General features: G+C 42.8%; 1 protein-coding gene across 1 annotated transcript; it reads left to right on the top strand.

Moving 5' to 3' along the window:
* The first annotated feature begins 184 nt into the window (after window positions 1–184).
* LOC108892842 (OX-2 membrane glycoprotein) lies at window positions 185–11,675 on the top strand. The gene is made up of 8 exons (XM_018690594.2): window positions 185–352; window positions 1,857–1,940; window positions 2,099–2,228; window positions 2,318–2,641; window positions 3,067–3,396; window positions 4,667–4,951; window positions 5,628–5,729; window positions 9,794–11,675. The coding sequence occupies exons 3-8, from the start codon at window positions 2,159–2,161 to the stop codon at window positions 9,796–9,798; spliced, it is 1,116 nt and encodes a 371-aa protein (XP_018546110.1). The 5' UTR covers window positions 185–352; window positions 1,857–1,940; window positions 2,099–2,158; the 3' UTR covers window positions 9,799–11,675.
* Window positions 11,676–14,662: the final 2,987 nt, after the last annotated feature.

The raw sequence follows: 14,662 nt of genomic DNA, 5'->3' as shown, positions 1-14,662 counted from the left end.
TTTAAGGCTGGATGAACTGTGAGGACTTAATAACCTATCAAGTCTAAAACTTGAACTATCAAATCTTTAAATAGCAGTGACTGAATCTCTGCTGCGGATTTTCAGCAGCAGTTGTGCATCATGTCCACCTGAGGGCACTGTTCTCTCAGCTTTCATGTCTGAGGAAGGACGTGTTGAGGAGGTTTGGAGCTCACAGTGCAGCAGCAGCAGGAACTCAGTCCTGTTGAGTCGCAGTTTAATGTATGAGCCATGGATCAGTCTGCTCCAGTTCCACATTACCTGCAGCACAGGGAGCTTCTCTAACACTGGGAGCCAACTTTATCTTTTGTAGACGATCATCTGGTGTCAGTGGGTAAGTTTGATTTTATTTATCATGAAAGAATCTAAACAATTGTAGTTCCAAGAAAACTGGTTTGAAATAACTTGAAATGTTGGGGGGTTTGAGTTTTCAGTCACTTATGTGCACATTAACCTTTTATCCAGCAGCCAGCCTACTGTCAAACTTTTCATGATGACAACTCTCCAGTGTGTCTATTGCACATGAAGATAGGATGTTTTAAAGCTATGAATGTGTGATATTTAACTTTAAATCTCCTAATTCATAATAGTTGAATGAATTCATATATTTACAAAAGTTTCACTGATTTAAACTTTAAATTAAGTCATATATTTAACTTAATTAAGCTGTAAATTTGACACAAAATGTTTTCTTTGCTGCACCTGTTGGATAAACCTTTATTATAAGCATTTTTTAATAATTTTATTATGGTAATTATGGCACAAGAAATGTCTTTTCCTCCTGTTAAATGTTGGAAAGATTATGAGATTTATGATTTTTTTCAGCAATCTGCTCAAGTAATCTCACACAACACTCCTCTAATGGGACTGAACCAGCTGTGGCGACAATATTCAGCGCACATCTGGATGTAGAGGAGATTTTTTTTAGGGTTTAAGTTGCCCAGTTGATTGATTGAATCAGATTTCTTGTGGCCATTGTAACAGCCCGCTGTCAGACATCTGTAGCGTCTTTGTAGTGGGAAAGTGATTTAAGTGTTGCCCAACAGGAGCAGGCTGCATGTTTGAAGCCAGATGGTTTTCACTGTAAAAGAGCAGGGAAGAAAAAAACACCCATAAACCTCTGAGGTCTGGACCTGGTCTGCTTTGTGGTCTAGGTGGGTTCCTCCACTTCACTTGTAGTTTCTGATCAAAGGCCAGTTTATGTCTGATCCCTGCAGTTTCCGTCTTTTCAGTCCAGATATGGAGCGCTGATCTGTTCTTGAGTGGATTTACAGGAGCATCTTTCTACTGTTTCTCCTTAACAATGAGCAGGGAGATGTTTATAGCTGACAAACTGCTGCACTCAGCTGGTGTTCGCACTCACACACCCCCTCTTTTTTACTATAATATCACCTTAATGACTAATATCTTGTCATCCCGTCTTACATCACCCTGTAGCCACTGTAATTTCCTTGAGGTTTGTTTTCAGGTATCGATTTTGAAACCTCTGGGTTTGCTGCTGTCTAGACTTCAAAGTGGCAGCTTGTTTTGCCACACCGGATGATTACGGGCTTACAGGGGCAGGATGCATGCTGTGGATTAACATGTAAAAACTCCCATTAGACCCCAGGTGATGTGTCTTGAATCAGCGGCTGCTGATGTTGTTGATGCTTACACACTGCGTCACCATGGCAACAACCTTTTAAAGTGGACTAACCGCAGTATCAGATGCACCAGTGTCCCAAAAACACTTTGACTCATTCAGATTTTTGTATTACTCATTCATCACTATGTCAGTGATGCTGAGGAGATGCTGTCACTGCTGCTGTAATCCTCTGGCTTCATGTTTCCCATTGCAGCAGACAGCGTGCCAGTAAGATGCAGCCGCAACTGTGCTGACCAACAGCAGCTCGACAAGTCACAACACTGGACAGCTGGCTGAGGTACGTCTCCATCGCAGCCTCTTCATTCACACGTACCAGTTTTAACGTCTTTATGTGGCCTCAAGCTGTTAAATGTGCTGTTAATGTTGAGGTTTCACAGTGAGATTTATGTTGTGGCTCAAGCTGCTCGAGCTCTCTGACAGTGTTTGTGTATGCAGCTGCAGCCTGGATGTGATACTGGGTCAGCAAGTGAATTTGTAACCCTGCTTTGGTGTGCGATGTGTGGACCTGCCCTCCCCCTGTGTCTGCTCCTTTGGATAGTGGGAGCATCTGTTTTCAGGACTCATGGTACGTTCTGCATTCAGTTGCTGCTGTTTTTGCTTTATTAAATGGACTTTAAAGCTCGTAGCTGACTTGCTGTTTGTATCTTGCATCAGGAGAGGTCATAGCCCCTGCCAGCCTGACAGCAGAGGCAGGTCGCCCCCTCACGCTCGGCTGCAACATCACCACGGCTGTGGGCGACACCGTGCGGCAGGTCCGCTGGCTCAACAGGCACGGCAAGGTCCTCCTGGCCTACGAGCAAAGCGTGCCTGTGCGCATCAGCCACCGTGACCCCAGCGTCCAGCTCTCCGCCCACCACAACGACGCCAGCTACATCAACATCACTAGGGTACGGGGCGATGATGAGGGCTGCTATCGCTGCATCTTTGATGTTTACCCCAAGGGTTCACAAGAAGCCAGGACGTGCATCAGAGTCACTGGTGAGTCCAGTTTTTAAGAAGATTACAGTCGTCATGTTTGGTTTTAGTTCCTGGCCTCTGTTATCTTAAAGTTATCTTCAGGAAGCATCCACAGTGCTGCACTTCTCACATGACACACTTTTTCTTCTCTGTAAAGACACAACCTTTCGCAAATGTGTTTATTTGTAGAAGTTGCTTATTCTTTGTACAGCTCACAGAGGGTCACAGAGGGAGTTTGTTTTGCTTACACGTCCCAGAATGCCTTGAGACAGGAGCCAAGATCAGCAGAGAAAGCCCACCCACTGAGCTAACCTTAGTGCTTCCTGTTATTACCATTAACACACATTTTTATAGCTCCCTGGCTCCTTCTTGTTACCCCAAAACCTACACACAAACCAGTCCTGTAAAAAAATCATTTGATGCTAGGAGCACTTTTTTAATCCCAGGTAAAGTGCGGCTGATGGGCAACAAGACTGCCATAAGCGGGAAGATGGCCACCCTCTCCTGCTCGTACAGCCTCCCTGAGAGGGTGCACCAGGTGCTGTGGAGGAAGACGGCCGAGCAGGGCGACACCACCACCGTGGCTTCCTACAGCAAGAAAGGTCACTACAACGTAGAGGAGCACTTCAAGGATCACGTTGGCCTGAGCCGAACTCTGGACGACACCCAGCTGACCATCCGGTCGGTCAGGACGGAGGACGAGGCCTGCTACACCTGCGAGTTCCACACATACCCAGACGGCATCAAGAGGGCCACCGCCTGCCTCTCTGTCTACGGTGAGTCTGGTGTCTTTCTGCATTCCCTTATTATTTAATTGTAAATGACACATTATGTGGACAATGTGAACTGGAATTCTGCAGGCATTTTTTTTTATTTTTTATTTTAGCCATGTTTGCTTGAACTGAGGGCAGACTGGACGTTAAACTGACTCACTATTGCAAAGTGGTATCACACAATGGTGCAGGCCAGAGCTTGTGCTACTAATTGCTGCTTCTCTGTGTGAATCAAGCTCCAAAAACAGTGAATCCATAATGCAGCTCTCTTTTACTAAACCCTCCCTGCTTGGTAAACTCTGTGCCCCCAGCCTGCAACCTACTGTCTGTTTCCAGACATTGTTAAAAATCAAGTCAGATAATTATGGGACTTGGACAGAGTGATGTCGAGATGACGTTTCCGTCCGTTCCACCATCGCTCGCCCACTGCTGCTGTCATTTACTGAGAAAAAACAATGCTGCCAGGAATTTAAATGACATGGGGCAGTGTCTGAGCCTTGGTGGTGTTTACTGTATTTCAACATACTGTAGGCTGAGAGGAAATGTGTACTGGTGTGTGTGTGTGTGCGTGCATCCCAGATATAGCACAGGAAAGGGAAGCACCGTGTATAAACAAGCCACAGGCAGCCCTGAGGTGAAAGCTGCTGCAGTGGGTCATTAAACTACTGTTCTGACCTGCTTCGTGTCCCCCTCGCCGACGCAGTGTAAAGCTCAATGTCAGACAAGAGTGTGACCTCGGAAGCCGTAAGCAAACGTTCCAGGAGTGTGAGTGTTTGTTGATCTTCCCACATGTGTGTGTGTTTTTTTGCCCCGATAATGTTGACAGAAGGAGGGGTGTCACTGAGGGGAAAGGGGTGATTAATTTGGGTGAGAGCCCAGGGGATGAGTGGTTCACTGTTTCCCTAGACACAAGGCCCTCAGTGTGTGTGTGGAGGTGTGTGTGCGTCCCTCTTGCTCTGCTAAACAAGCTTTGCTTTTGTGCAAACTGACGGAACCAAAGATCCAGACACACAAACACAAACACACAGAGTTAGTAAAAAGCTGCTCTGCCTCTGTTCTCTGTCTGGGTTTTGTTTCCAGGGCGACTTGTGTCATTGTGTCCTCGGGGCAGAGAGATTGACAGGCGATGTGTTCAGTCTCTCCATCTCCATTACGAAGGCAGAGGGACAAATCTCTTTCTGTTGTCTGTGATTGACAAGCTCAGACAAAATAAATCAATAAATGTTACGTGGCTCAAAGTAACAGCTATTAAACACAATCTTTCTCCCTTCAGTTTTACCCAAACCAGAGGTGAGCCACGTGACCTCGTCCTCAGGGGTCACCGAGGCCAACTGCACCGCCCTGTCCCGCCCTGCAGCAGACATCACGTGGAACATCGACAGGGACAACCGGACGCTCGGACCGCCCATTTTGTCTGCCTACGATCAGGGCGACGGCACCACGGTGGTGACGAGCACAATCTTCTTCCAACCAGGGGTGCTCAACGACCTGTCCGTCAAGTGCATCGTGCACCACCAGGGTTTGGAGAAACCCCTGATGGTGTCTCTCAACACGGGCGGTGAGGAGCTCATAAACAAAAGAGTGGATGGTGCCAGGCTGTCATGATTGACCTGTTAAGAGCAGCCTGTGCACGCTCACACGGACGTACAGAGAGGTCTAATCTGGCACATTAAATGAACATGCATATGTAGAGCCACTTAACAATGTTAGTTATGATTCCAAATCTCCAGATAACTGGTAAAATCTCAGGCTCTTTTAGCTTTATGAAATGACATATCATGTGCAATCAAGACAGGAAATAAAAGCATGGTATGTCCATTTAAAAAAGAAGTTAACAGTTATGTGTTAGGTGTTAAAGTAGCAAAAGAAACAGACCAGAATTAAAACTACTTACTCGTCCTGTTTCAGAATGTCGGCAAAAAGTGTAAAGCCCAGTTAGATTTCCCTTCTCAGTGCTGAGGTGCAGTGGAAACAAGAATGACAAGACATGCTACATGTGTGTATTCTTGGCTATTTTAGTCGTGGGTAATTATGGCTGCTTTGATGGGGTCCTGAATCCTGCAACGTTGCAGAGTACGGGAAGGATTATTCTCCGCATAAGAGAGATGTTATTCTCGTACCTCGTTGTCTAACATGTTTAGTCCACATGTCATACATTTTCATGTGTTGTATTTTTAAACATAAGCAGTGCTTTGTTGTAAATCTAAGTGTGTGTTTGTGTGTGTGCGCTGTAGTGGGTCCAGCCATGGTTATCCTCCTCTCAGTGTGCGGTGTGGCTACCGTCTTCCTCCTCTGTCTGTGTGTGTGTCTCTGCAAGTGCTTCATCTGTACTGACGGTGAGTTAAACAGTGCAGCTTCACTTTTCCATAAAGTCTTCCAACAACTGAACACACTGTATTTTCTGTCCCGGTCCACTTTTCTTAAGTTCTTACTATTAGTTTGATTTATTCCACTTAAAAATAGCTCAGCAAAAACAACACGGTCATGCCTGTTCTCTAGTGGTTTTCCAAAGGCATTTAAGGAAGTGCTGGGGGTGGCTGCAAGAGAGAAAATTAGAGCATGCTATCAAAAATACTGTAACTCCTGTTCTGAGAGTATCTGAAGGTGGATTTCCTTCTGTGAGAAATATAGACATAAGCAAAAACGCAGCGGGTATTTCTCCACTCCAAGATCTCTGCCATGGGAGGAAAACACTCAGCTGATATTCACTGCACTGTTGTTCTTGTGGCCTGTTGTGCTGGCCAAGTTCTGAGTGCCTCTTGTCATTGTAGTGATAATGATGAAGTGTTCATATTTCTTCTGGTTGCATAAACAGAAAGCATCCTGGGATTTTATGAGCCCTGACACACCACGCCACCCTCTGAGACCTGCAGCAGCACAGCCAGAGTTTGACTGATAAAACATGTCTGTGCATAGTTGTACAAATATGTCTAAATTTACAGTGGTTCGCTGGAAAGAGGTCACCATGTAGGGACAAGCCAACTCCACCCTTCCCCTCAGCTTTATGGAGCATTTTAGCATCTTTGCTACAGCATCTGTAGCTTTAATGAAGCTGTTGCTGTGATGAACAACCAATCAGAAAGCTGTCTTATTACCTGCTTCACATATGCTGAATTCCCTGTAAGACAAATATTTTTTATTTTTTAAATATGTTCCTTGGAAACACAGACTGTTTGTAGAGTGAAGAAATCATGAGGTGAAATACGTCCCATTCATCCAGAAACACACTGAATTGTCAGGGTGGACGCTCAGTCATGTGTCCTCAACACCCCTTTCACTCCTGTTAACACCTTTTCTACAATCCTCTCTGGGTGTCGTGGAAACAGTGGCTGCCCACTTCCCCTTTATCATAAATCTGCTGCCTTACGAGGAGAGGCAGGGAAAGGCAGGGAACTTAGCGGAGCAACGACAGAAGCTTTGGCCGACATTCTGCTGGCCAAACAAAATTTGCGTTGCAAAGGAAGAAAAACAAAAGTGGGCGCTGATGTATCAAGGTTGGAATGGTGTCACGCCTACTCTCGTTTTGGCAACATTGAATTTAGCTTTAATATAAGTTTTTCTCACAAGCGTCACTTTTGCAAGGTTTTGATAAGCCAAAAGGAAACCAAACAGTTTCTAAAAAGTCTTCTGAAGCAGTACGTTTCTAAGTAGGCCTCTGTTTAATCAGTAGCTCAGTGATTAAAGAGTTTCCCTTTTCCCTCAGCTCCTCCTCGTCTTTGTTTTCTTGCGTTATAAGTCAGCCAAGGGCACATACTCACATTTTTCCAATGTCTTAAAGATGGAAAGCCACTGACACATCTCCTTCATTCCTTCTTTCCTCATCACCTCATTGTGTCAAGTACCAAAACCAACTTTCACCCACATGGGTCACACACAACAAAAGCCATTCAATCAAGCTGTTGATTTAAGAGTGTTTATGTTTTTCCCACATCCCAAACACATGAGACCATCAGGGACAGTCTCGACAATCTCAAATACTGTGTTTGCATGTGATTGATTGTGTTGTGTTAAACCAGGACTTGCTCTGCGGCCAGAGATTGCAGCTGAATCACTGCAAAAATAGATTTTTCTTAGGAAATAAGGCTCCTGTTCGCTCGAGACTTTCCATGTTGCTTGAAAGTCTTTTCCCAAGTTTCCTTGTTTTCCAACTCCGTGGATCCTGAGCAGAATAACAAGTGGTTGTGCTGATTGTCTTGAGTTAGCAGCCAGAAGAAAAGACCCTCTTTCTCTGTCTAATCCTTTGCACTGTGGGGGGAAAGACAAGACATTAGGGGCCTGGAGGAGGGAGCAGCGACAAGGAGGAACCAGAGCCCAAAGCTGAAAGTCTGCCCAGTTGATAACAACGCCCCCTCTCACACTTGACTACACAGACACACATACTGTATTTTCCAGTCTTAGCTCGGCTGTGATGTGCCAGGAACACAGGCTTTTACTGTGACGTGATTCAGATTGGACAGTAGAAGGGAAGACAGGCCTCTGTCCTTATCTGGAGCTGACCTGATTAATTCATCATATTTGTCATATCGTTTAAGGATGTGACAACACATGACGCTCGATGATTGGGCAACAACGGGGTTTCACACACCGCTGATCTCACACTGTATATGAATATAGATCAACATTACTGCAACCGGCAGTGAAGAGAAGTTAAAGGATCAGTTCACCCAAATCACTAAAACATATTCTCTCATTCATGTGAATTAAGCTTTTTAAAGATTATAAACATGAATGTCGGTGCAAACAGTTGGAGAATGAAGTCATATTCCTGCTGTGTGTGCTGTAAGCTTCTCTGTTCTTTGTTTTGGTAGCTGGTCCAGCTGCATGAGCGTGTTAATGCATGTGTGTGTACATGTGATCCATGTGAGTCCCTCTCGTTGGCCTTAATGAAACACTTCCTTTTGGTCTGAGGTGCTGGTGCTGTAGTGTGACATCTAGTGGCAGTGAATATCGTTTAGAGAACCTTTATTATCAACTTTTACAGATCTTAAAAATGAGACTGTAACATTAGAGGTGCTGTATGTAAGTTTTTGCTCTTGCTACATAGACAACATTAACATGAACAGCTTCTGCTTTGTGACTGGATTCATAATCTCTATAGTTTTTGCCAGCACTTTCCCTCTGTATGAGCTCAGTGTTGGTAAATATTTAAAGCGTGTCTGAGACGCTCAGCTGCAGAGAAACCCACTGTGAGTGGCATGAAAAGTTGTGATGTCTGCGGCTGAAGTCGAACTGTAAGGCGGCCACAAAATGGCTTTTGTGGTTCCCTCTGAATCAGTGGGTGTAATTCAGCCTCTGCTTGTTTCAGTCACGGCTGGGAACCGGGGCCAAGGCCTGAGGTTGTTCCAGTAAAACGCCGCTGGTTCTATTTGTGTCTGCGTTTCCATGATTTTTGGCGTGGCCCGGGTGGAGATGTTACAGACTCTACCGAGGTACGGTGGTGGTGGCAGGAAGCTGACCACAGATAAGAACCTTTTATTCATGAAAGCAAATGTTTTCAGTGGCACCTCTCAATCTGTAGCACCACAGGAAGTACGGGGGAAGGCACCACATCCGGTCCGACAGATATACATGGTCGGCCTTTGAATCATGAGGGCGGGACTGAGGGTAGCACTGATTGCTCCTTAGAGATTAGAGGGAGGAAAATGGAACATAAATCCTTCTCAGGATATTGTAATGCATGATTAAAGTGACACCTACTGGTTGCTACACTTAGAAAAACAAACTGAAATAGTTCTCTGCAGTGCTGCTTGATTTTCCAGTTTGAGTTAACTTAAGCACTCCTGCTCTAATTGGCTTTTAGACTGCATGTGTCAGTTCAGCATCAACACTTATGTTCAGCTCTAAATAACTCACATTGCTGCCACATGTACATTGAGGTGTGGCAGGCACTTCATCATGCCTGTGGAATTCCTGCAATGTTTCATTATTTTGTGGTCTTTTTGGATCTGAGTGGGTGTTTTGGAGACTGTGTGCCCAGACATGCATGTATTGACTGTGGTTTACTTTTGCATTCCTGTGTGGGATTTGTATCAAGTAAATACAGCTTCGGCACATGAGGTCGTGAGATTTTTTTTGCCTTGAGAAACTCTCACTGGTTGCCTTTATATGAATGATTTGGTGCTCTCATCAACTAATGTGTAAATAATGACCAACGGGCCAGTGTCCCAAAAACCTCATGTCATGATGCCAAACTCAAAGTGTTCGTCCTTTTACTGATGAAATCTCAGGGACGCCCTGTCAGGAAGAAGGTGTCACATGCAGAGGAATGATTTGACCGACCTGCGTGGTTAAATATCAAAATGGGAAATGAAAAGTTTCTGGTGTTTGTGAGACAGAAAGTGGCAGGGCTGACCGGCTAACTGTGCGTCTCTCTCTCTCTCTCTCTCTTCCTTCTGTCCAGACTGATTCGGAGCCCCGGCGCCACCGCTGCTTTGATGAAGGTCCAGTGGAGGCTCTGAGCCTGACCTAGCTGCTCAGCACCGTGCCCTCCGGCTCAGTGCGCAGGGGAAGAGAACAGAGCTTTCACAGAGCTGAGCCAACACTGCTGGTTCTGCTTCCATGGACTGGGCTGAGGCACTGGTAGTGCAGACACAAATATACTACAAAGTAAACTGAACTAAAACCACATTATTTAAGGGTAGGTATTACACTTTCACACAGTAGAACAGTTGCTGAGGAAATCCATCCAATAAGAATAGAGGGTTTTTGGAGCTGAATCAGTATCTTGTGCCATCATGAAGGTCCAGTGGTTCAGATTTTTATTATTAGAAGTTATACATTTAGTAGACTTTGCTCACTCAGTTTGACCTGTTCTGACTTTGTTGGGAGCTTATAAATTATGAAGAAAAACAACTTAATTTTTAAAAATCATCAACTGAAATCTAAACTGAACTCAACGAACTGCAGGATCTGCTGCCTCAGATCTCTTAATATATGTAAAAGTGTCTTAAAATTCAGTATAAGCAAGTAATTGATATCATATTTGGAAGCTATTTAAATATATGTGATGAATAGTGACCCCACAGGGTTTGATAAATCAATACATCATTAGAGAACTGATTAGAAAATAGCTGCCTTTAAAAAATACTTTTTTTCTATATCCTCTTAACTCCTCCAGACTTTAAATTCTTTATATATGACAAACATTTTTCATGATTAAATAAGCAACAGTCAAAGTTAAAGATTAAGTTTGATTATGTGTAATTTATTAAGAGATTAATTCTGAAAAAAGCCCAGAAACAAATCGTCATCAGGTCACTGTCATTAGACTGTCGGTGTGTGGATGAACAGAATGTGTCGTCACCTTTTTCCAGCTGAACACACAAACAAACACTTTTCCAACTTTGGCAGAAAATGTTGTCTTCACTCAGCAGACTGAGAAAATAGTTTTTATAGACGTCAGTTTTTCTTTGTCACTGCCGCCTGATTGATGTGGATCTCAGAGAAGGCCACCACAGGGTGTTGCGTCACCTGAAAGCCCTCTATTTGTGGTTGTCAAGTAGAGAAGGAGGATGATTAAAAGGCCACCGTGCCACTTTTGATCAAGACTTACAAGAAATCAAAAAGTCGCTGTGGAACTGAGGCTAAAATGTGACTTTTAGTAAACCGGCTCCGTGTGACTCAGACTGAAAGGATGGTTTGAGTGGGAAAGACTGAAAGGTTTGTTATTTATAGCTGCAGCGCTGTGCGGGACAGAAAGGTGGTCGACTTGGTTCACACCGCCCCAAAACCATTCCCTGTGTGGACAAACCCGACAGTTATGAATCACTGTTTGCGTATGTGACAGTAACAGAAGGTGTTTGTGTCTGCGTGAGTGTATTCTGAAAGTGAAGTGTGTCTACATGTGTGTGTGGATTTGTTTGCATTGATGTACAGTATTTCAACCATAGTGTTAGAGTCTAGCCTTTTATTTACAGACTTGGGATAATATTAATGCAGGCCTATGGGCTGTGTACAGTACAGATAATTTTGTAGAAAACCTCATTTATCAAAAAGAAAAAAAAGATCATGTATTCATATAAGGATTAGAATTATAAACTTAACATTTACTTTCATGTTGAAGTCATTGATCTGTATATGAAGAAGATTATAAAGTTTAAATGTTTCAAAACGTAGCTAAAATACATTTAAGTTTGGTGTTTAATATTTTTGTCAGTGTCACCAGTGTCTTGTTTTTGAGCAGTATTCACTCTTTAGTATCTGTCAGAGTTGATTAATAGTTTCCTGTGCTGGTGCTGGGTGGATCAGCACCAGCTGGAAGAAATAAAACCTGCTTTACCTGCTTTTGTTTCACTGTTTGTTTTTATCATCTGTATTTTCCAGAGCTCTGGGTAATGTTGGGTTTATGATGTATGGAGGCTGTGGGTGATACAGTAACCTCACCAGAGAGTTACACAAGAGGAAACTCACTTCCTCCACAGCCCACTCCAGTGACTTTACTCTCTCACTCGGAGGGGCATAATGGCATCTTCATGCCTTTTTTTCTCTTTCAAATGATCTATGACTAACAAGTGCAAATATTTAAAGCTTAAAATAGCTTCAGATGAACTTCCATGTGTCATTTCAGGTGTTATTTCACAGAGATGTGTCACATTGAAAGCACATTGTTAGTGGTTGTTGGCACAAAACTGAAGCACACTGTGAGTTAAACCTAAAGACCACAGGATGTAATTGCTTTTAATGTTCCTTAAAATATTTGTTCAAATCATAATCACCTGTTTTTTTGATGTTGTCAGTGACTTTAGATGAATGAACTGAACGAACACTTACACAGAGCTTTCACAACTCCTCACTCCTCCTCAATACGATGTCCAAAATAAATCACACAACTTTCAACATCTCTCTTTCTAAAACCAAAATGACATTGTTAACTTCATTCTTATTTTCTGAGAATTTGATCCATGTTCTAGTCTGTTTTTCCTGCCTGAATTTATCCTGTTTTGGAAAAGTGCTCTGCAGTCTAACTTGAACCATTGTAAAGTTACCTTCCACGTGCAGTAAATAGACATTTTTTCCTTAACAGTTTCCACAAACCTCACAAAGACAGGAAGGGGAAGCAGTGCCTTTGCTTCTTGGAAGCGCTGAGTGGCATTTGACAGATTTATCTGGATTAATAAATAATAATCCAGAGGCTTATCTGGAGGAAACTGTGCTAACATTGGATGAGGTAATAATAAAATCACTAATGTGTTTTTGTTTTTCATTCCTTAGTGAGTTTTAAATATTTATGGAGTCGTGCGCATAGGAAATAATCGTCTCAGTATTGACTCGCCTTTCTTTTTTAAAGGTTTTGAATGGTTTTGGTGATTCGCATCACACAGATAATAAGATATCATCTGGCCAGTTGCCTTTAAAAGTTCAGGAAACTGAGTTTTGCTTTTAAAACACTAGATGGCAACCTTGTTTGATTTGCTTTAAAGTGAGAGTTCTCCCTTTCCCTTCATTCTGCCTTTATTCATATTTTTTGTAAACAGTTTCTTCACCTCCACTGTACCAAATACAACATAAGAAACATGTGTTCATGGACATATAATAACAGCTAAAAACACTTTCCTACACACACACAACTTCCTTGTTTGCGCCTCTAAAGGGGTAATGTATCTCTACCTGCATGCGTCACATTGTGGTTGGTGGGCACTGCAGCTTGTTGGGTGGGGTGTACTGTGTGTGCAAGTGTCAGTATTCATGTGTGTGTGTGAGAGAGAGAGAGAGAGAGAGAGAGAGAGAGAGTGTCTGTGCCAGATTGTGCAGGCAGTGCAGCATTTAACACTTAAACCACAGAGGTAACACATCCCACAGGCCATGCTGCTCTGTGTGCTCCTATCACTGCTTCACTCTCCACTCACATCAGTTTTTAATTGTGTTTTGGGCGGTTTTACACAGCAGTCTCGTACATGTCATTTATTTACGCTAATCTTTTGCAGTCTACAACAAGAATGATCAGACAGGTCAGTGTGGTTACTGCTTTGATGCCACAAAATCACACATTAATTTAATGTTCATTATACATATAAATGTAACATCATTGCAAGCTGGATGTCAAGCTCATTACCTTCTTCACTTGAGCCCTGCATCATGTTTTTTAATTATTTTCCCATACAATAATTGCAATCTACATTCCACCATCTTTTAATATATGACAAATAATGTTTCCTATAGCTTCTGAAGTCAGACTGAGATGGTTCCTGTTGAAGGAAAAATTTAATTTTTTTTCTTTGGAGATTGCAGCTGGTTTCAGTCTGAACTGAAAGGTGTCACTTCCTGGAATCACAGTGGGAGAGATCTCGCCTTGTGATGAGTTATAACAGAACAATAAGAGTGTTTTGTCTCCTGTATGTCTGCTCCGCACAAGTGCTCCCGCACCTGCAAGGTCCTTAAAGGTGACTCATAGAGAAATGTGGCAGACGTCGCGTGGGATTTACACTAATTTATTACCTCAGCCTCACCCCACAAAAGCATTAGTGCTAAACAACTTATTGAGTCAAGTGTGCATGAAACTGAATGTATGTATGCACATTTGCCAGTATTAATTAGCTCACTGAGCCTGGTTATTTATTAACAGATAGCCATCAAATTCCACTGAAGGTGACTTTAACTTTTTTTTTTTTCAATTTTAAAGGGATGAATAGAGTATGTGCTAAAAACAATTCCCTAACTTCATCCCATGTCTTTTCTTCTTGCGTGAGAGTTTTCACTTGTGCTGTGAAATATCTCAGCAGTTCTCCACTGGCGTCACTGTGACGTTGGCAGTTGTATGGATAGTGTTATCTTTCTTCAGGATTGTGCAGTACTTTTGTTTTGAGCAAACACCTGCAAAACTAATGACATGGAAGTTTACCTCCTATTATCAAATGTTAGCTCGCTAACCTCCTAAATAAACATGTGTTAGCACATGTGTCAGCTCAAAGCACCACCCTGCCTAAGGAAAGCCAAGTAGAGCCACTAACACCGCTGTGCTCTTGATAACAATGGTAACTATGTGGCCAGCTGACCATGACTCCTATTTTAGGGTTTGACATGTTAATAGCTTTGCTTAATTAGTCTGGGTTATATTAGAGAGCTAATATTCCATGAGCATGTTTCCATGTTTAACTTTTTAACTTTTTGTTGCCATTTATCTATTTATGAACATTAAAACATGTAGAGATGATGATGTTTTTTCACTCCACACACATTAATTAAAAATATTTTTTTTAAGTGAATCATCATTCCTTCAACAGCTGGGTGAAATCTGAGCTGAGGCATGTTTCTGATGTTTGTCTTCCACTGT

The sequence above is a fragment of the Lates calcarifer genome, linkage group LG7_2, assembly GCF_001640805.2.
Source record: "Lates calcarifer isolate ASB-BC8 linkage group LG7_2, TLL_Latcal_v3, whole genome shotgun sequence".
Taxonomy (NCBI): Eukaryota; Metazoa; Chordata; class Actinopteri; family Centropomidae; genus Lates; species Lates calcarifer.
The sequence above is the reverse complement of the archived record's forward strand: the minus strand, read 5'-3'. Positions and strand labels throughout refer to the sequence as shown.